The sequence below is a fragment of the Ascidiella aspersa genome, chromosome 5, assembly GCF_963924565.1.
Source record: "Ascidiella aspersa chromosome 5, kaAscAspe10.2, whole genome shotgun sequence".
NCBI classification, from domain to species: Eukaryota; Metazoa; Chordata; class Ascidiacea; order Phlebobranchia; family Ascidiidae; genus Ascidiella; species Ascidiella aspersa.
Genome location: NC_139451.1, coordinates 23241649 through 23261071, shown reverse-complemented (window position 1 = coordinate 23261071; position 19423 = coordinate 23241649). Strand labels below are relative to the sequence as shown.

General features: G+C 38.5%; 1 protein-coding gene across 1 annotated transcript in view; it reads right to left on the bottom strand.

The window, feature by feature from the left end:
• Positions 1-413: 413 nt before the first annotated feature.
• Positions 414-19423, bottom strand: part of LOC146145478 (uncharacterized) — a 34603-nt gene continuing 15593 nt past the window's right edge. Inside the window, exons 25-55 of the mRNA XM_083390583.1 lie at positions 19082-19135; positions 18397-18495; positions 17418-17471; positions 16878-16976; positions 16413-16520; positions 15915-16022; positions 15253-15396; positions 14756-14863; positions 14322-14375; positions 13969-14022; positions 13680-13733; positions 13044-13205; positions 12223-12276; positions 12048-12101; positions 11658-11757; positions 11166-11227; positions 10348-10401; positions 9589-9804; positions 9008-9115; positions 8444-8497; positions 7903-7956; positions 7341-7394; positions 6885-6938; positions 6549-6656; positions 6290-6337; positions 5478-5588; positions 4510-4648; positions 3560-3728; positions 2951-3059; positions 2297-2452; positions 414-1761 (exon numbers count right to left, since the gene is read on the bottom strand). Coding sequence (XP_083246709.1) covers positions 1609-1761; positions 2297-2452; positions 2951-3059; positions 3560-3728; positions 4510-4648; positions 5478-5588; positions 6290-6337; positions 6549-6656; positions 6885-6938; positions 7341-7394; positions 7903-7956; positions 8444-8497; positions 9008-9115; positions 9589-9804; positions 10348-10401; positions 11166-11227; positions 11658-11757; positions 12048-12101; positions 12223-12276; positions 13044-13205; positions 13680-13733; positions 13969-14022; positions 14322-14375; positions 14756-14863; positions 15253-15396; positions 15915-16022; positions 16413-16520; positions 16878-16976; positions 17418-17471; positions 18397-18495; positions 19082-19135 — 2955 coding nt within the window. The 3' untranslated portion in view covers positions 414-1608. The remainder of the gene's footprint in view (positions 1762-2296; positions 2453-2950; positions 3060-3559; positions 3729-4509; positions 4649-5477; positions 5589-6289; positions 6338-6548; positions 6657-6884; positions 6939-7340; positions 7395-7902; positions 7957-8443; positions 8498-9007; positions 9116-9588; positions 9805-10347; positions 10402-11165; positions 11228-11657; positions 11758-12047; positions 12102-12222; positions 12277-13043; positions 13206-13679; positions 13734-13968; positions 14023-14321; positions 14376-14755; positions 14864-15252; positions 15397-15914; positions 16023-16412; positions 16521-16877; positions 16977-17417; positions 17472-18396; positions 18496-19081; positions 19136-19423) is intronic.

Below are 19423 nucleotides of genomic sequence, written 5' to 3'. Positions count from 1 at the left end.
GTTTTTTAATTGTAGGACATGGCTAAACTAGACCTTGTACAATTCACAAGGTATCGTAAAATATTGGTGTGTAGGTCGACGTTTGGTGTATGAACATGATGGTAATCTCTTAAGACTTTAAGTCAATGTTTTTAAATGAATTCACTGGAGTCTTCTCGATAAAATGACTTGACTTGGACTTCATTAAGTCAAATAAATTGGGTTGAGATTCCACTTTTTTTAAAGTGGGACTTCAGTTGTTATTTTAAAAGACTTGACTTGGACCTAAGTCAAGTTATTTCAAATGACGTGTGTACAACACTGTGCATTACTCCATAAACTTTTCGTATTGGGGTGAATGAAAAGCAGAATCTGATGTATAGCGGTTGAAAAAACTGACAAAGATTAGAAATTACTGGAAAATTAAACAGTATCTTAACACGAACATTTTTTTTACGACAGGGTCGCATTTTATTGCAGACGTGTTAAAAAGCGAAAGACAATAAGCAAAAACAAACGTATTATTGGTCGATGTCGATGGGGCTTTGGCTAGGCAACTGACGGAATCGGTCACGGACTCCCACCACGAAGCGCGCAACCCGATTGGTCGAAAAGAGCTATCGGTCAAACGCAGACGTCCTTCTGATTGGTGGCTTCCCAACTGAAGCGCCGCCTCTGCGCAAAAATGGCGCTCGCATATAGTGCTGGTATAAGCGAGGGCCCTTTAAGGCAGGATTACCGAGAAACAACATCGAACGAAGCCTTGTACAAACTGCGCACTTGGTGCTTAATTTGGCGCCTTTAAGCAGCCAAGCGACTGGGTGGTAAACGTCAAGAAACATTGACTGCGTTCGTCCGACGAACCCTTTCGAACAAAGGGGATGGCGAGGTGGTAAAATGGCGGGGATTTTTTGGCGGAGGCTCGCAAAATAAACCAAAATCAGGCGGTAAAACGTCGACTGGAAGACTTGCAAATTTGCTGTTTAGGGTCGAACTGAGGTTAGAGAGAGGATATTCAAAGGGCGACAAAACAAAAACAGGTTGTGCGGCGGGCACACGGACAAGACACACTTCCACAAGACACGAGATATATGCTGGTTCGCCGGAGCGGCTTTGTGCGAAAAAAGCGTAATACTGCGGATTATATAATGATGACAATGAAGTCGAAAAGCGAATAATAAAAAAAGACAAAAGACACCGAAGCGTCGGGGGCCGCGAACACGCGGAGAACACGTTTTGTGTAGGTGTGGTATCAAAAGAGATAGTCGTAATATGCTGATGCTGCTTGATAGGGATGCTTTCTAAGGCTAGTAAGAAAAATGGTGACAGAAAAAAATAGCTTTTCATTTACAACGCAGGTACGCGTCATTAACTAGGCATATCGGAAAATACAGAAAGGCGGGCGCGCAAAAACGTCGGGCACAAACACACAATTAACATACTGCAAAACACGTCTACACTTGAAAAGTCACGCGAAAATAAAAAGCGCTTTTGTCGTCGTCGTAATTTAAAGAGTCTCTGGCGGTCGTTCAGCGTTCGTTGCGGGCAGGTACTCGTGGTCGGTGGGTACGGTTTCTAGGGGGGTCGGTATCCGAGGTGTGTCACGTCACTCTGATGACGTCACGGTGTTTAGTTGCCGCTGAAACAGACTGGGCCGAACTCGACGCCGAATTGCTGCTGCTCCATGCCGATGTCGGCGACGGCGAAGTCAGTGATTGGCATCTTGGCCACCATCACCGTCTCGTACTCGATCACCGTCTTCGACCATTGGCCTCCTCGCGACTAAAAATGCGAAAAAATGCCGTTAAAATGCGTTAGTTGCGGAAAAAGTGGTCAATTCGAGTTAAGGACTTACGCCGCTTGGGCGAAAAATGTACACTCGCAAACAGAAGTCTAAGCCTGCAGTATACTCAGGTTTTAAACTTTGAGTTTTCTTTGTTTATAAACACACGAGTGGCAGTAGTATGAGAGCTAAGGTTTTTTAAGTTCACGAAGGTTCTTGTCAGAGATCTTATCCTCCCATTTTTTGGGGTTGACTTTCAAAGGTCAATTTATTAGACATCTGAAATACTGTTTTTTTGTGTGCCTATATTCGCCTATTTTCAGATTCAGCCAAAAAAATATTGTTTTTATTATTTACCTCGACAAACCCCAAACAGTTTTTTAGTTTTATGACAAAAACGAAAAAAATCGTCACACATATATTTTTCTCAAATATTGTAAAGTTTGAAAAGCACTCAAGACCACCTGCCCCAAAACCAAGTCCTTTATCAAGCGAACATTTCATTTGCGTTCACATAAAAAAATGACAACTTACCGCGCATCCGTCCTCTAAGACGCGGTAGCGCAATCTCTCCTCGCCTCGCGCTGTAAACTCGACGTCGCCGAATCCGCGCAGCTTGATCGCTTGCTCGTAATCGTCGTTCGCCTCGTCGTAGTAGGCCACCACGTTTCGGCAGAAGAAGGTGACCCTCTGCAATTTAAATCAAATTAAATTGAAATTTGTACTCGCCCGAACAAAGTAATATTGACCGAAAAAATATCGGCACGCCGTCTGCGATTTTTTGGTCCTACCAAATTGTTGTTTTATCACTATTTTAATCGTTTGCAGTTTATGTAATAATTGACCCTCAGTCATTTTAGCTTTTTAAATTACTTATTGCAGCCTACACGCTAGTTTTCTGTCCCAAAAAACTTGGACATTCTTTTTAAATAGGGTGCTTTTTTTTGTAGCGTTAGTTCATATAAACTTGATACAGCAGTAAGTGTGTAAACTTTATACAGCTATACGTGTATAAACTTTAAGTATATACACTTTATACAGCTGTAAGTATATACACTTTATACAGCTGTAAGTATATACACTTTATACAGCAGTATGTGCATTGTGCAATGTTGTAAGGTACATTTAACAGAGACGTTGACGTTGAGATTTAAAAAATGACTTTTTTTGCAGAAACAATGCGCTTACCTGCTTTGCTCTTCCAGTGAGAAGTCGCAAGAAGGTCATCTGCGATTCGTAGTCGGCGTGTTCGACCCTGTCTTCACGTGGAGGAGTGTACTGCACGGTTTGGCCGTTGCTGCGAGAAACAACGCGTTTAAGGATTGCCGCCAAACCATATTGAAAATATCCGGTTTTCGGGCCTAGACTGCTTTGACATTTCGATTATTTTTTTGCATATCTTTGTACGGCTGAAGCAGTTTTAATATCTGATAATTAAATTTGTAGGAAATCTCAAAGTCATAGAACCAGAAATTTTACGAAACATTAACTAAATAAGACCGACTTTTTAGCAAACTGTTTTTACTTTATTTTAGAATTTTGTGAGGGTAAAAATGCAAGGGTTGCAAATTTAACTTGTTTACAAATTCTGTTTATCATAAATCCTAATTCAGTTTCAACTGTCGTTATTTTGGGCTCTTAAGCTAGATGGTTGGTAAGAATAATTGAAATGTAGTCGAAAAGGCTTAAATACGAAACTCAGTAAACTTAAGTCCGACTCTGTGAAACTGAGCGAGTTTTTGGCCCTTTGACCTGGCGCTCACTACGTGCGTCATCACTTGCGTCACTCCAACTTACGTCATGCCCTCGCCGTAGTAGACGTGGCCATCCGATTCGCCGACGTAGTGCGTGGCGTTTTCGATGCGGCGCTGCGTGGGGTAGACGCAAGTCTCCATGGTGTTGAAGTTGCAGTAGACCTGGATGCTGTCAGCCTTGCAGCCGCTGTTTGGATCGATCCATCTGATACCTGCGAAGGGAAAAGGTTTAATAAGTTGTGGCAATCGATTTAAATCACTCTTGATAATAATATCAAAGCCCATATCAAAACAATATCAAACATTTGTTCAAAATGAATAAAGAGTTATTCGAAACGTTTAAATTGATACCTACTTCTGTATGAGCTTTGATATTCCTATTACGTCTCACGACCACCTCTAACCATTATACTCCTAAATCGCTCTTGTTTTGTACGTAAAGGTAGCAAGGGACTTGCAAGCAGCGGATACCAAGACAGCTGCACTTGTTGATTGTTTTACCTTGATGAGTCCAGCCAACTTTAGGTTGCTATGCCGTTATCAAATTCTATTTTTATGTTTCACGATGTCACGCTACTGCCACAAATCGTATCGTATGGACGTTACGAGTCCAAAATGGGCTTTTCTGCTATTTACGCTGCGCTATACAATTGGCGCTACTCAAGTTTACCTAATATTTAATGAACAATGCATTCTTGCCTATCTAAATAAATAAAATATTGTCCTACTAACGCTTCCGAGGTCTTCAATGCAAACTGAAGAAAATTATTTCTTTGACAGTGTTTACCAAAAATCTCTCGGTCAATTAGGAATGACAAAATAGTTGATTTATTTATCCCCATTGCTGCCCACTAACCATTGATTTAACATAGACACGATTATTACTTTGTACGTCGCTCATAAGGATACAAGCCAATATAATTTAGAGTGCGCTCAGTGACGGCAGTAAGGGAGTGATGAACATAAAAGTAATGAACAAGCGTGAAAGCTTACCGCTCTTGGGAACGGTTCCCTGCTCGTTCTCGGCCAACCAAATGTCGAGGCAGGATCGGGCCGGTTGTTTGCGGTCGCGTCCGGTCGGCGACTTGAGGGTCTGAACCGAGCCGCGAAGTTCTTTCAGGGCAATCATGATCTAAGCAAAAAAGCGTTATACTTCAAATGAGGTCGAAATGAACTGTTTCGAAAAAAAGCTTGATGATAAAACCGTTTCGTGGCAGTGTTAATTTCGCCGCATTGCAAACAAATTCATATCATCAGTAATTGTTTAACCGTCGTGAGACAGGTTAGTTTTACCCTACTAATGGTGTGTTGTTGGGGTAGTAATTATGCTCAGTACGAGAGCAACCGCAGATTTGACATTTGGTTCACGTGCTTGGCTAATAATCCATTAATACCAAGCTACCATCTGAGGGATTAATTATGACTGAATTATAATTGTCAGATACTGCCAGTGGTTTCGGATTCCACGAAGATACGCCCTATAATACGTTTGCAGTAATGATACCCAACTTGGTTGCTTGTCAATTTTATACGTGGACTCGGCGGTACATTTTCTAAAGCACTGCTCGTGTTTATATAAGAATCTCTGTTGTGTGTTGATGTTTTTATTTGCCACCGAAGTATTAGTTTTTGGTTAAGTTCATTCAGATTTTGTATAAAGTTAATGTTCTTTTTGACTTCAATAAAGAACTCATTTGAAAGAATTCAAACAGTTTGTTATCACAAGGCAAAAAAAATTTTTTTTTCCAAACTTACTCACATCTTAACATAACAAAATTAAAGTTGGACATCGGGCGTTGTTAAACTCAAACAAAAAAAACGGAGATTTAATAAGTTTCTTGTACGAAACACTACCGATTCATACAGGGATACGCACCCGTTGGGGACCACTCGCATATACTTCAATGTACCAGTTTTAACTGTTTTTTCAACTTTTGTTTACGTTTAAAATGTTTACGTACCTCGTTTCCGCGTTCCACTGTTGCGTCATCATTCACCGCTTGGTCGTTGACGGTTCCTGGTCCCTTGTAGCTGTAAACCGGGGCACGGAAAGCGGCCAGGTCAATGCCAGGCTGAAAACACGTAATTTGAAGAGTTAATCACCGGGACTGGACATTCGCTCGAGGATACGGATTTTATGTTGCCCGCTTTGTATCGAAATTTTTGCATATGCGTAACGGTAAAAATGATACATATGGGTAGCGTCAAAAATAAAACCGGTTTTTAAACTTGTTTTTAATGATATACGCCTTAGCGGCGCAAAATCAGATTCTATAAAGAAACACTCTTTGGGACATAATGGTGGAGGCTTTAGTTAAAATTAAGAAAAATAAATATCAAATCCCATAAAAGAAGTAAGAATATCAACGCCAACAAAGAAGTAGGTAGCACTTTAAACGTTTCAAACAACTTATTTATTTGTTAAACATTAATTTACGTTCGAAACGTTATACAATTGATATATATATATATATATATAATTATATATAGCATAGTAATGGCAAACAAAAAGTGAGATTACATTTTCAATTTAGAAAATGAAAGCTACAAAGCTTAACAATTTATTGTACATCGTGGCAATATATTGTTTGTCAATCTGTTTTTATTTATTTATTTACTTTTTTTTTTTCATAATACTTTTTTATGCAAGTTTTAACCAAGAGGTCTACAAATAGAAAAACAGCGAAACACTTTTTGCGCCTTTAAAAAGTTGTTTCGGCTTTTTCTTAAACTTGGTAATTTCGAAAAATATAAAACTATTTGCTTTTCTTACCCCTGGAGGCCCTGGCGGTCCAGCTGGTCCCGGGGGTCCTGAAGGTCCCTGGATAAAACAAAAAATAAAATTTGAGTTAAAAAAACAAAATTTTAAAATGTGCCGTTTTAAACATTATAATACAACTCTCTTTTAATGATAATTAACAGGATGTATTTTTCCAATTAATCAATGTAATGCTTTTACCTATCTCAATTAAATAAGCAGAGTCGATATGGAGCAACAGGATAAAAAATATCCGAAAAGTTTCTAAACTTACCTTCATACCGTCGCTACCACTCTTTCCTCTCGGACCAGATGGACCCATGGGTCCTGTGTTACCCGTGTTACCATCGTTACCAGAAGGTCCGCGAGGCCCGGTGTTACCCTAGAAAAGATGGGTGATGATCGAATGGAAAAAACATAATTACTAAATCTAAAAAGAAGCCAGTTTTTACTGAGAATGAAAATAAAGTGTGTACTCCGTTTTATGCGACTTTATTTTGCTAGCTATCTATGCCGAAAAACATTGCATTTGGTTTCTATTAAGTTGTAAGGTTGATACTGCAAGAGCATTTCAACATCATAAGTTGAAAATTTAAGATTTAATACTCACACGTTGTCCTTGTGGACCTGGTGGGCCTGGAAGGCCAGAATCTCCCTGCTTGCCCTGAAAAAATAAAGTTGAACTTTCTTAGATCGTTTTTCCGAACGTAGATCCTTAGATGACAGACAATTATTTTTTGTACGCTTTGTAACGTACAAACGTTTTTTTTTCGTATATTTGATATAAATCACGACTTGTTATGTTAATAAGTGTGCGATTTTTTATACACCTTAATATTTTCAAAAAAAAACTTTATTTATTTCAAAACAAAAAATACCCTACTATGTTCTAAAAAACAGGAATGTGTTTACTGAACAGAAAGGACGAATTTCTTGTCAAAAGTTCGAAATAAAATACACACGGATTCAAAGGTAAAAACAAAATGGCTACAAGTTAAAACACACACAAAACTGGCAGAACGTTCTACCGTTCGCCATATTATACGTGCTGTTTCACACAACTTACCGGTGGACCGGGAAGGCCTTGAATTCCAGTGAAACCGCGATGTCCCTTGGCACCCTGCATATAGAAAACCGAGGGTTACCGCAAAGCTTATAGTTTACAGGAAAGACTATCGATTAGGACTTCGGCTGTATCTACCATTCACAGGCGCAACAGGATAACGCTTGACAGTTAAATGATGCTAAACGTTGTAGCTACAAACAGAAATACATGACAGTTAACACAGGTTTTCCCTAGATGGTGTTTCGAATAGCTCACAAATAACCAATGCATATATGGTTTGGCTATTTTAAGTAGAAAATAAATTGCAAAGCCAAAAATGGCGAGTAGTTCGACATCATTTTGATTAAGACGTGACGATACGAACTTGTATCATCTTCAGTTAAAATGCTTTGCAACTCATTAATTATAAAGCTACATTACAGATCCGTGCATAGTGTGCCCAAGCATTCAATGTCGTTTCGTCTTTTAAGCGCGAACATTAACTGCCGCTCTATAAACCTTGTCTGCGTGTATTTATTCGTTGCTAGTCGTAATGCCCACAGTAACAGACCAATATTCTTACCTGAGGTCCTGGGCCGCCGCCTTCTCCTTTGTCGCCCTGGTTACCTTGAGCACCCTGCCGAAAAAGGGCAAAAGTGTAAGAATAAAAACGGCGAAATTAGAAAACTAACACTGTTCGAAAACTATGAAGTATCAAAAGACCGCAATATTTCAAAAGGAAGTTTGGGATCATTGAACAACAAAAATTTAAGTACTTTTAACAAAATTTGTCGGAGTGGAAAAAGTGCTTTATCATTTTAAGAAAAGTCCCGTACTTGACTTTTTTAATCCAAATTAATTGGTAAAATAAGTCTATATTTTTATTTTTAGCAGTTTGAATTCTAAAATATTTAGGAAAACGTAGTAGACTTCATAATTAACATATCTATTATCTAAGTATTAAAAAAACTAATACATCTAAGTTCTAAAATAGCAAGTTTTCCATTCCACTGAAAAGGATAGTTCATGTATATTATTGTATTGTTCTAATGAGGGCTCGTCTATTGGGTTCAAGCACATTAATAAAAAGATGACGTCAAATTCCAAGCGATGCATTAACTTACCGGCATTCCGCGTCCTCCCTCGACTCCTGGAGCGCCTTGGGTACCGGATGGACCCTAAAGAAAAAGAGAAGCATTAACACACGGGGCAAGTTAAGAACCCCCCAACGCACTGACAGTAAGCTATAAAGAAACGATTTATTTATCTACTTCACTGGAATGTTTAACTCAACCCTTTATAAAGGAGGTAGGCAATAAAATACTACGCAGTACGCTGCATGTGATCGCTATGTTTTTTTGTACAAGTTTAGCTCTTCGATTAACACTTAACTGTCCTGTTTAAGCATATTTTTCATGTAACGGGTTCTAGGCTTTTTATAAAAGTACGCCCAACTAACAACAACAAACATTTTTGCAGAATAAATTTCCCTATATTCACCGAATTGATGGGGAATATACAATAAACAAGTCGAGTGTGTTGAAAATGATTAGCAAAGAATTTACACCAAATCAATTTATATACGGGAATTTGAATTGATTTTAGTTCGAATTGTTGATCTGCATTTTACATTTTTGGCTTCGAAATATCCCTAAACGTTCCAACAGTAAAAACAAATTGTTTCTTACCGATTCGCCTCTGGGGCCGCTCTTGCCCTCAATACCTGGAAGCCCTGGTGGTCCGGGCATACCTGGAACACCACTGGAACCAATCGGGCCGTTGTCGCCTTGATCTCCCTGCAAGTGAAAAGCAAACACTCGTTACTTGCTGCGATTTCAAATAAACTTACATTCTTATTAAAACGCACGGATATACTTTGCTTTCCAGTATATTGATATAGACCAGGCGATCTTAACATATGGGAAAGGGGTAGTTTTTATAACGATATAAAAACTTATAATAAACGCCTAATAGCAAAACGGACGATCTGACTTTTTAATTGTTTTAAATAGGGCGCCGTTATATCTCTTATAAACAACCACATCCATAAGAATAAACACATTGATAAGCACACAGGATTATGACCTCTTAAATATAAGCGCAAAGAACCGCAGTTTTCACACCAAAATAATTTTTTGAAAAGTGAACAAGATTATGCAACAAATGCAAAGCCAAAAAAGTCGAGTAGATCGACATCATCTTAAAGTTAATGCATTAACTGAAGATAATACAAGCTCGTATCGAAACGTAAATATAACTTGTAACGTACCTTTGGTCCTGCAGAGCCATCTCGTCCCGGTGCTCCCTCTGGTCCGGAAATACCCTCTGGGCCAGGTTCGCCTGGTGGTCCTTGTCGGCCCAAAGGTCCGATGTCGCCGGGGGGTCCTCTTTCGCCCGGGAAGCCGGGTCGCCCCTGCTTGCCGTCCTCGCCCTGGGGCCCGGGGAATCCCCGTTCGCCGGAGAGACCGCTCGGCCCGGGAAGTCCCTAAAAACGCGGAGGTTTTAGATGTAAAGGAAGCTTAAAAAACGATCAGTTCTTAACAAGTATGAAAACAATTGCGACCCTTTTGCATTACAGAAAACACCCCTTCATTGACCAATGCCATCGAAACACACAACTACTATTGTTAATCGAGGTTAATAAAATCAAAACTTTGGAAAAATTTCGTGAGCAAAACACAAATCCATTTCTCGATAAAACTCGGCAAATAAAGATGAAAACTTCTCCCAAACTGCCATTGTTAATCGAAGTAAGCAATTTGTGAACAGCAGATATTCATGTCGGCCATTTTAGGCCAAAATCACATGTACTTTTTTTCTCAAACAGGCAATGGGTTTTCGGGTTTGCAAATATGATTAGACCAATTTTTTTTATTTTTTTATTAAATGTACTAACGTTTTGATAACTCATACAAGAAACCTTCATCAGGGCAACGATATTACATACATCTAATACAAAAGTTGTTGGAAGATCAATTTTGCAATTGATACAACAGTATATTCATATTTCTTCTCTTTGTTTACTCACCGGAAGACCTCTTTCTCCACTGCCTCCAACAATTCCAGAAGCACCCGGCAAACCCTGTAGAAAAAATAGAATATCGTACAGAAACGAACGCACTTAAAAGCAACATATTTACCGATGTACACCTTATGGCATTGCTTAGACGTGTTTTGCCGGAATCAGAATTGGGAAATAACTCAATGGACTTGATGAAGTCACTCAGATAGAACACAAGAGTACCTTTGTTATTCAGGCTATTTTACCGCGTTAACCATCAGAATTACTGCTCTATACTTAGGGTATCGTTTCGAGGTGTTTGGGCGTATGGAAATAAATATATTGACTTGATTAAGATGTTACTTAGGTAAAACAGGAGATTATATTTAAGACAGAGGCGACTATCAGAATACCAAAGCCCATACAGAAGTAGGTAGCATTTTGAACGTCTAGAAAAACTGTTTGCTTCATTTTTTAGAAAAAAAGACTGTGTTGAAAATAAATAAAGTTATTTGAAACGTTCAAAATGCTACCTACATCTGTATGGGCTTTTGTATTCTTATTACGTCTGACTACAACCTCCAACCATTATGTTTCACAGAAGGAACTAGTGCGTTTTAAGCCAACCAAACTATTGCTGGCAACTATATCATCGTCTTTAGATGACAACCAACTGATCTTGAAATTCAGATAAAAGGACTGGGCAGTTAATCAAGATTATAATCGCCAATTTAGAAAAAGTTTTTTTTCGCTACAACGAGAGTTGAGTGTAAATGACCGCTGCAGGAAACGCTGTATTGTTACGTAACTTACTAATTGAGGGAGAACTAGCTCAAAGTACTTACAGGTGGTCCAGATTCTCCGGGGATTCCCCTATCTCCGGGCTGTCCATCAATACCGGCGGGTCCTGAATTCAAAGAGGATCGCTAAAAATTGTGAATTACGCTATTTCACAATCCAGATACACAAATCACAATCCAGATTTATTTAGGCTTGTTTTTTTACGAAAATCCTTTGTATTGATTTTAGTTGACTTTAGACGGCTCCCGGTGTATTATGTTATTGGTGGCGTTACAGTCGCTACAAGTACGACTCAAGGAGGGTTGGATCATAGAAAAAAAAAAAAAATTTAGAACAGAGTTAAATTTCAAAGTTTTTCGTAAAATAAAAGCAATTCACCGAACCACCATGGTTCTAAATTTCAAGTATAACTCATCTTCGGATCGACGAGTCTAACACCCCCAACCTAAAACAATTAACAACACCACTCCAATACATCGGGTATATATTGTCTACGACCCCATGATACAGATTGCTTACTGGGTCAAACGACTTACCGATATCTCCCTGGGATCCTGGTTGTCCTTCGTCACCGGCTGCTCCTTTGGTTCCTGGCTTTCCGGGCTCACCGGAGTTACCTTGCTGACCGGGTGATCCCTGTTTGTACAATAGATATGAGTCCTGTATCCGCATTACAAGTGAGCTTTATCTCATATACCTCAGGGTTATCTCTATAATGTAACAGGGGGTCAGTTTGGTATATATGTTTTTCATGTTTATTTGTTTTTACACGTTTTTTTAAAGCGCATTTACCCCTCGGGAAATGTTATTTGTTTGGTCAAGCACCAATTAAAACATATAGTCCCAGCCTTCCACGTTTTGAACGTTTAAGAAAATATCCGCGAAGTCTAGAAACGTCAAAGTCGGAAGTAAAATGCAGCACATACCTGGTCTCCTGGTGATCCTGGTTGGCCGGCGGGGCCTGGGAATCCAGCTGGTCCCTGAAAGAGTCGAACAAGGCGTTACATGGGAAAATTAATAGGGGTTTCTTGAGTTGTTTTTTTGCTAAACTATGTATTCCGATCGCTACTTAGTAAAAAAAACGAAAAAAAGTAAACTTACAGATGGTCCGAGAGCTCCGCGGCTACCCTTTGGTCCCTGGACGCCGACTGGTCCCTGTAAAAAATGAGTCGAAACATTGTAAATACATAAATTTGGGCTCACTTGTAAAATTATTATTTTTTAGTCTTATTAAGTTGGAATGCAAAAAAGAAAAAAACTTATATGAGTCGGACTCGGGACTCGGGAGTCGGACTCGGGTTTATTATTTTGGCCAGAGTAAACTGACATGGCCGCCAAATGGAAATTGTAAAGGTGGAATATTATATAGCGGCATATTTTCCAACCATGTATTGTGAGTGAATGAATTATACGACATCCCTATAAGTGGATTGCTGAATATCCTATATTTTAGTTAGGTAAATTGGTGAAATACAGGCTGTAGAGTCCGGGCCGGACTCGGGATTTGACAAAATCGCACATTTGACCGGAGTCGGACTCGGGACTAAAGAAAAATTGTAAATATATAAATTTGGGCTCACTTGTAAAATTATTATTTTTTAGTCTTATTAAGTTGGAATGCAAAAAAGAAAAAAACATATATGCAGGTTATGTTGGTAAGTCTAGGTTAGAATACGAAACTTATAGGCCGAACTGGAGTTCAACTACAAATCGAACAAGAATTCTTATTTAAATAGATAAATCAAGTTTATTACAAACCCAGTTTGCGCAAAATCGATATTTATCTGTCCTTTTACTTGGTATGGACGTTTAATTTTCTTAAATGCATAGCTGGATAAAGTAGATTTTTAGACAAAATCAAAACTTGAATCATAACTGTTTTATGTCTTTTTTTCATCAAAAACTAAGGATAAAAAACGTACCTTGGGTCCGGTGCCTCCGGCGGGTCCTTGGGGTCCGGGTGAACCGCTGTCACCCTTGGAACCACGGTTTCCGCCAGGTCCCCGTTTTCCGGGCTGCCCCTCGGATCCGGGTGATCCTGGGTAACCTGGGGGTCCTTCTTGTCCTTGTGCACCCCGTTCGCCCTGAAAAATTTAAAGGTTAGTATTTTGAGTTTATTTATTTTTTACGTTGTTATTATCGTGAGTGTTTGTTAGATCTGAAAATTGTATTTATGTTAGAAAGTTTTTTCCGTAATCTTTATATCCTGTTCGGATTTATTGAAAACTCACCTTAAAAATGTAGTTAAACTAATAGTTAAAATGTTTTCAAGGCTACTTTATCCGCCATTTATTTAACTATTAAACAAACCTCCTTACTAGAACCAACAAATAGCACAAGCCCCACATAAATTTAAAATACTGACTACAGTGTTGCATTCACGCACACGCGCGAGTTTTTAAACTACACTTCATTAGTTAAGGTATTCCTCACACGCGTTGCCAAAAAACAGCATAAGTAACCAGCAATAAAACACGAAAAAACACCATTGTACTCGCGACAACGAATACCACTGTGAACAGTTAGAGTGCAAGTGGTAAAAATTGCTGGAAACTCACGGGTGAGCCGACAGGTCCTACAGGTCCAGGTTCGCCTGGAACGCCGATGTCTCCCTGCAATCAAAAGTAATGCGATTTGAGAAATGTTTTTTATCATAATCCAAATGAGACGTAAATATAGTGTTACCAGCTGGTCATTGCAAAAGTAGTTATGTTTTCTATGCGTGGTTCTCTTAAAGTCACCCACGCACAAGGTAAAAAAATCGGAATAATTGTAAATTGTTTTTTGTTCTTTGGTTTACTATATTTATCTCTTTTTGAGCGATAAAGCAAGTTCCAGCATATTTACCTTTTCTCCGCTAACGCCTTGTTGTCCCGGTGGTCCCATGAAGCCGCTCAGACCCTGAAATGGAACACAATTGTCTTAAAAGTCCTTAAAATTCGACAAAATACCGTTTTTCTATTATTATAAATTTAGTGGAAAAACGTGTCAAAAGGTGATGTCAAGGAATTATTACCAGCAAAGCTCACAATTTAGATCAGACACTATTAAAACATCTTAAAAGATGTTACTGATCAGGAATTAAGGTCGACATTTATCTTGCAAGGGCCAAGGTGATTTCCATTATCACATTATCACTTTATTCAGTGCAACATTAGAGCTAAAAAGTAGTATATGCATAACTACAAATAGCGACTTACTCTTGGTCCTTCCTTTCCTGGTTCTCCTTCCAAACCTTGTGGTCCATTTTCTCCCTGTAAAAAACACATTTCGTTTCCGATTTGACAAAAAACAGACGTCGACGTTAGTATTTTAAATTGCAAAAAACTAGAGTAAAATACTGAAAGCGATCCGAATTATTTTTAGTCAAAACTAATGCTCCCAAATTAATCCGATCGAAATAATATTAAACACCAAAATAAACGACGAACGTTTGAACAAATTTAAACCCCTAAACTTAATCTAAAAGAGATTATGACAGATAAATGTTTAAGTCCCTGTTATAACAATCCTCAAACTTTGATTTTTTGTTATAAAAATGCCCGAATCCTGGGACAACCTTCGTTCCAAGCACTTTTACTTCAAAAACAAAAAAAGCTAATGCATTCAGCTCTCGACATAACCACTTGCTTACCTGTTCACCTTTTCCGCCAGTCTGGCCTGTGAGACCTCTCAGTCCCATGATGCCCTGAGTGCCCATGGGCCCTGCTTCTCCTGGCAAGCCAGTGGCACCAGATTGACCCTGAAGAAAAAAACGGAATGATGAATTTTGGTTATAAATCAGAGTTGAGCATTCATATACAACTGTATTTACCAGCCTAGCAAACTTATGTTGGTGCTTGCGAATACTAATGATTGCGATTTTTAATTCTTTTTGAATTGCTACGACCAAACCAATTTTTACAAAATATATGTGACAAATTTACAAGTCGATGCCATTTTTTGCGCTAGTTACAAAGGAATTTTTTTTTCAAAAAAGGACCAGACTGGATTAGTTTAAATGACCGGGCACTTGAAATTAACTGTTCATGACGTCATTTTGCCACTGTGATTTAACAACGATCAAATCTGGCGTGAATGTCACGTCACCACAGTTTCCCTCCCTCGCAAAACTATTTGTTAAAAAATTACCTTTTGTCCGTCGGTTCCAGGAATACCTGGGTTGCCTCGTGGGCCAGTCTGGCCAAGGGGTCCGGCGGGTCCCAACTCACCGGGGAAACCCCGTTCGCCTCGAAGACCGGCCTCGCCAGTTGGTCCGACCTCTCCTGGCACTCCCTGCAAGAACATTTAAATAAATTGAATATCATAGCAAAGCGGATTCAGGCCAATATCTGCAGGTTAAATAACTATTCAACTTTTCAGGCTAATATATCTGCTCAATAAGAATGCGCTATTTTTGTTCGAAGTTTTTTTTTTGGCTTATTAGTCTCGTTAAATTTGTTCTAGAGGTCAAACTTGATAAGAAACGTGAGTTTAGCTGATCAAAAACATTAAATAAATTGGATATTTAGCAAAGCGGAGTTAGATCAACATCTGTAAGTCAAAGATTGCAGGCAGATATATTTACTCAATAAAAAATACGCAATTATTTTGTAAAATTGTTTTGCTCAAGTCTCGTTAAATTTGTTCTAAAGGTCAATCTAGTGTAGGCTAAGAAACGTGAGTTTAGCTGATCGTAAAGTATACGAGCGATGGTTTTAGGATGCCAACGCCGTATAGGATACAGCTAAAAGTTTTGGGTCAAGACATTGTTATTTAAGCCTATATATTTAAATTTGACCTTCAACACTTACGGTCTCTCCGGTTCTTCCGGGCTCGCCAGCGGGGCCTGGGGTTCCAGGTAGACCTTGGAACCCGGTGGGCCCTGGTGGTCCTGTTTCTCCCCTTTCTCCGGCGACACCCTGATGTGAATAATAAAGGTTGTATGTTGACGGGATGATGTTTCGAAAAATAATGGCGCAAAGTTGTCGTACTTGCCGAACAATTTAAAAAACGGCACAAAAAATGACAGGAAGTTAGGTAACGTAAAAAGATAAAATTTGAGATCGCATTTCTGATAACTTAAGTTTGATTCTTTTGTCATGCGTTAAATTCTTCAATACATATTTATAAAATACATATTTCTAAACAATTCTGTCAAATTAAATGAAGCTTTAGAATAAGACAAAAATACGGCTTTTCACCACGATTGAAGTATATTTTCGGAAAAGTTGTGCCAAATGAAAATCAGATTTAGAACAGGTCAAAAATACGGCTTATAACTGAGATTAAGGTTAAACATAATCACTTACAGCAGGTCCCATGGGTCCGGTTTCACCCGACCCTCCGTCTTTACCGGTAAGACCACGAAGTCCAGGGGGTCCAGGAATACCCTTCTCTCCGGTTTTACCCGGTTCTCCCTAAAAAAATGAAAGTCAACGCCCTGCTGTATCGGTTTTCTACAAGCTACTTTCTGGGTGCGTTTACAAGCTTGTTTTTAGTAAACTATGCCAGGTAGCAACACCATATTTAAGGATTCTACAACTCGTTAGATTTAATAAGCTGCATGTTGTTAACTTCGCGCCATAACTGTTTAATGCAAATTAGCGTTCTTAAATCGTAACAAATATTCCGATTCATATATGATTATGTTAGGCGAAACTCGAGAGTTTAGTAAGTCTACCTTGGTGTGATTCACGTATAAATTTTTGCCGCCATTACAGAAAATTTCCAAGACTTGAAAGCTTTGTTGTTTTTTTTGGATTTTTTGTACTTACGCCAATTCCTTTCGATCCAGGGAATCCGATCTGCCCTGGGGGTCCTTTGAGGCCAGGTGCACCAGACGGGCCAGGACGGCCGTCATCACCGGGAGTTCCCTAAATAGAAAATCAGTTTAATTTTTCCACCCTAATTGAATTTATGTCAGAATTCTAAACACTTTACAATAAATCGCAACGCTTGACCTGCGCCCAGCATAACAGTTTTTAAACAAACATCAAGAATTTATAAAAAATATTGTTTAGATTTTAAATATTGCACTTGTTCTTGTAACAAGTTGCCTACACAATTGTTTTTCGGACAAAAAATGGCTGAAGTTTTTCATTAGACGTAAAAATATTAAAGCCCTACAAAATTCATTTTTAACATAACAAAAATCGACTACGAAAAATCTGCGACAGAAAACCTAACTATACAAAATGGCTCTTATAAGTTGCGATTTTAGAAGTCGGTATATTGCCCAGGAATTTTCTTCGAAAGCCTTTCTTTTTATTTTATCCTAAATGAATTTATGTTATAATTCTAAAAAAACGACTTACCGATGGGCCTTGTGGTCCTTGCCGCCCCTCGTTACCTGGCTTACCAGTGAGACCCTGTAAAGAAATAAAAGTACACGTTTAGTGGCGTTGAGATGATTTGCTCCGGTTAGAAGTAGTGTATATGTAGTATTTTAGGAACGTTTTCCTCCAGGTAAGCTTAAACGTCTTTGGATTACGAAAATTTGAGCTGCTTAATTTATTTAAGCGTCTTCAAGTGACTGTTTTAAATAACTTAGTTGGCCCTTGTGGTATGAGCAAAAACAACATATATTATTTTTTACTTGATGCATTTTGTGGCGCTGAGAGGGTTTGAAAGAAGGACATATGTAGGATTTTTTTGCGAAAAATATGTCCTCCATTTTTTTTGCGAAAAATATGTCCTCCAGTAAGCTTAAACATTTTTGCATTAATACATTGGATAATTTAGCTGCTAACTTTTGTCGGCGTCTTCAAGTCACTGTTTTTAATATCTCAAATATCACTTGTGCTAAAAAAATAACTTAATAGCATAAATTATTTTCTACATGCCTTTTCGTCAAAGTTTTTTTTTTAAATAAATGACTATAAAAGAAAAAAAAAGATAGAAATAAAAACATGGGTCGGTGCTCAAGTAAAATTAAAATTCCTAGTTTGCTTCACATCAAGCTAATCAACATAAAGCTTAAGTGGCATATGTTAAAATAAGTTTGCAGAATATTTAAACATATAGCTGCTTAACTTACGTTTAATAGTCTTCAAGTCACCATTTTAAATCACTCTACTCTCTCTTTTGTTAAAAAAAATAACTTGATGTAACATAAATCATTTTTTACTTGGTGCGTTTTCGTTAAAAAAAAATTATGAAACGGTTTGCTCAAAAATAAAATTAAAAGTGTTTGTTTTTAAAACATCAAGCTAAGCAACATAAAAGCTCAAGTCACACATGTGTCGACAAAACAGCGGTATAGTCGACAATTGAAAACAAAGCGTAAAGACTCACTCGGGTTCCAGGTAATCCTGGTTCGCCAGCTCTTCCGGTGTCTCCGACGGATCCCTTGGGTCCAGAACCTCCACGCTTACCCCTCTTACCGGTGTCTCCCTAAAAAGAAAACAGGTTCGGGGTTCAGTAGTTGCTAAATCGTTATCCGTGCCGGATAATTGATCCATTGCTACCTTGATGCCTTTGTTAAATTTAATTACCGATGGATATACGGCATATCAAGTGTGAAATTTTAAGTTACTTGCCATCCTTAACACTGTCGAAGAATTAAAAAATGGCCAGGCTAATTTTTTATTTAAATTTTGTAAAAGCTTTACGTTTACTTGTTAAAAGTAAATACGTTTACTTGAAGATATAGACAACTGGTTAAGACATTGGAGCATAATGGTTGGAGGTTGTAGTAAGACGTAATAAGAATATCAAAACCCATATGTTAAAAATGAATAAAAAGGTATTCGAAACGTTTAAAATGATACCTATTTCTGTATGGGCTTTGATATTCTTATTATGGTTAAGACATGATTCGACGTTGTATGATGATCGTTTCAAAAGTATCAAAAGTTTAATAGAGTGGACGGCCTGTTTTGTCGATATAATTAGACATATTGTCAACAATACACTTTTGCCTGGATGAACGTTTGTCGTTATCGAACATGATATTAAGTACAACTTTTTTTTTTCATACCTTGGATCCAGTTGGTCCATCGAGTCCGGGAAATCCCCTGCTACCAGGGTGACCCTATGAATGAAAAATAACATGATAAGGTTAAACACACATTTAGCCTTTCCACATGGCCGCTTCAAAGGTGGCTTTAAAGGTGGCCTGGCCACCTTTGCCTCCGAAAAAGCCACTTTTCCGCCAAAAAGGTGGCTTTTCGCTTGCCCTACTCCAGAGTAGGTCCAGGCCACTGTGGCTTTTGCGAAAGGTGGCTTTTTTGGGTGTGCGTATCGTAAGGTTTTCGGTTTGCCCAGTTCACCTTCTACCTAATTTCGGTTTATGTGTTGTTAAGTGACGACTTTTACGCAG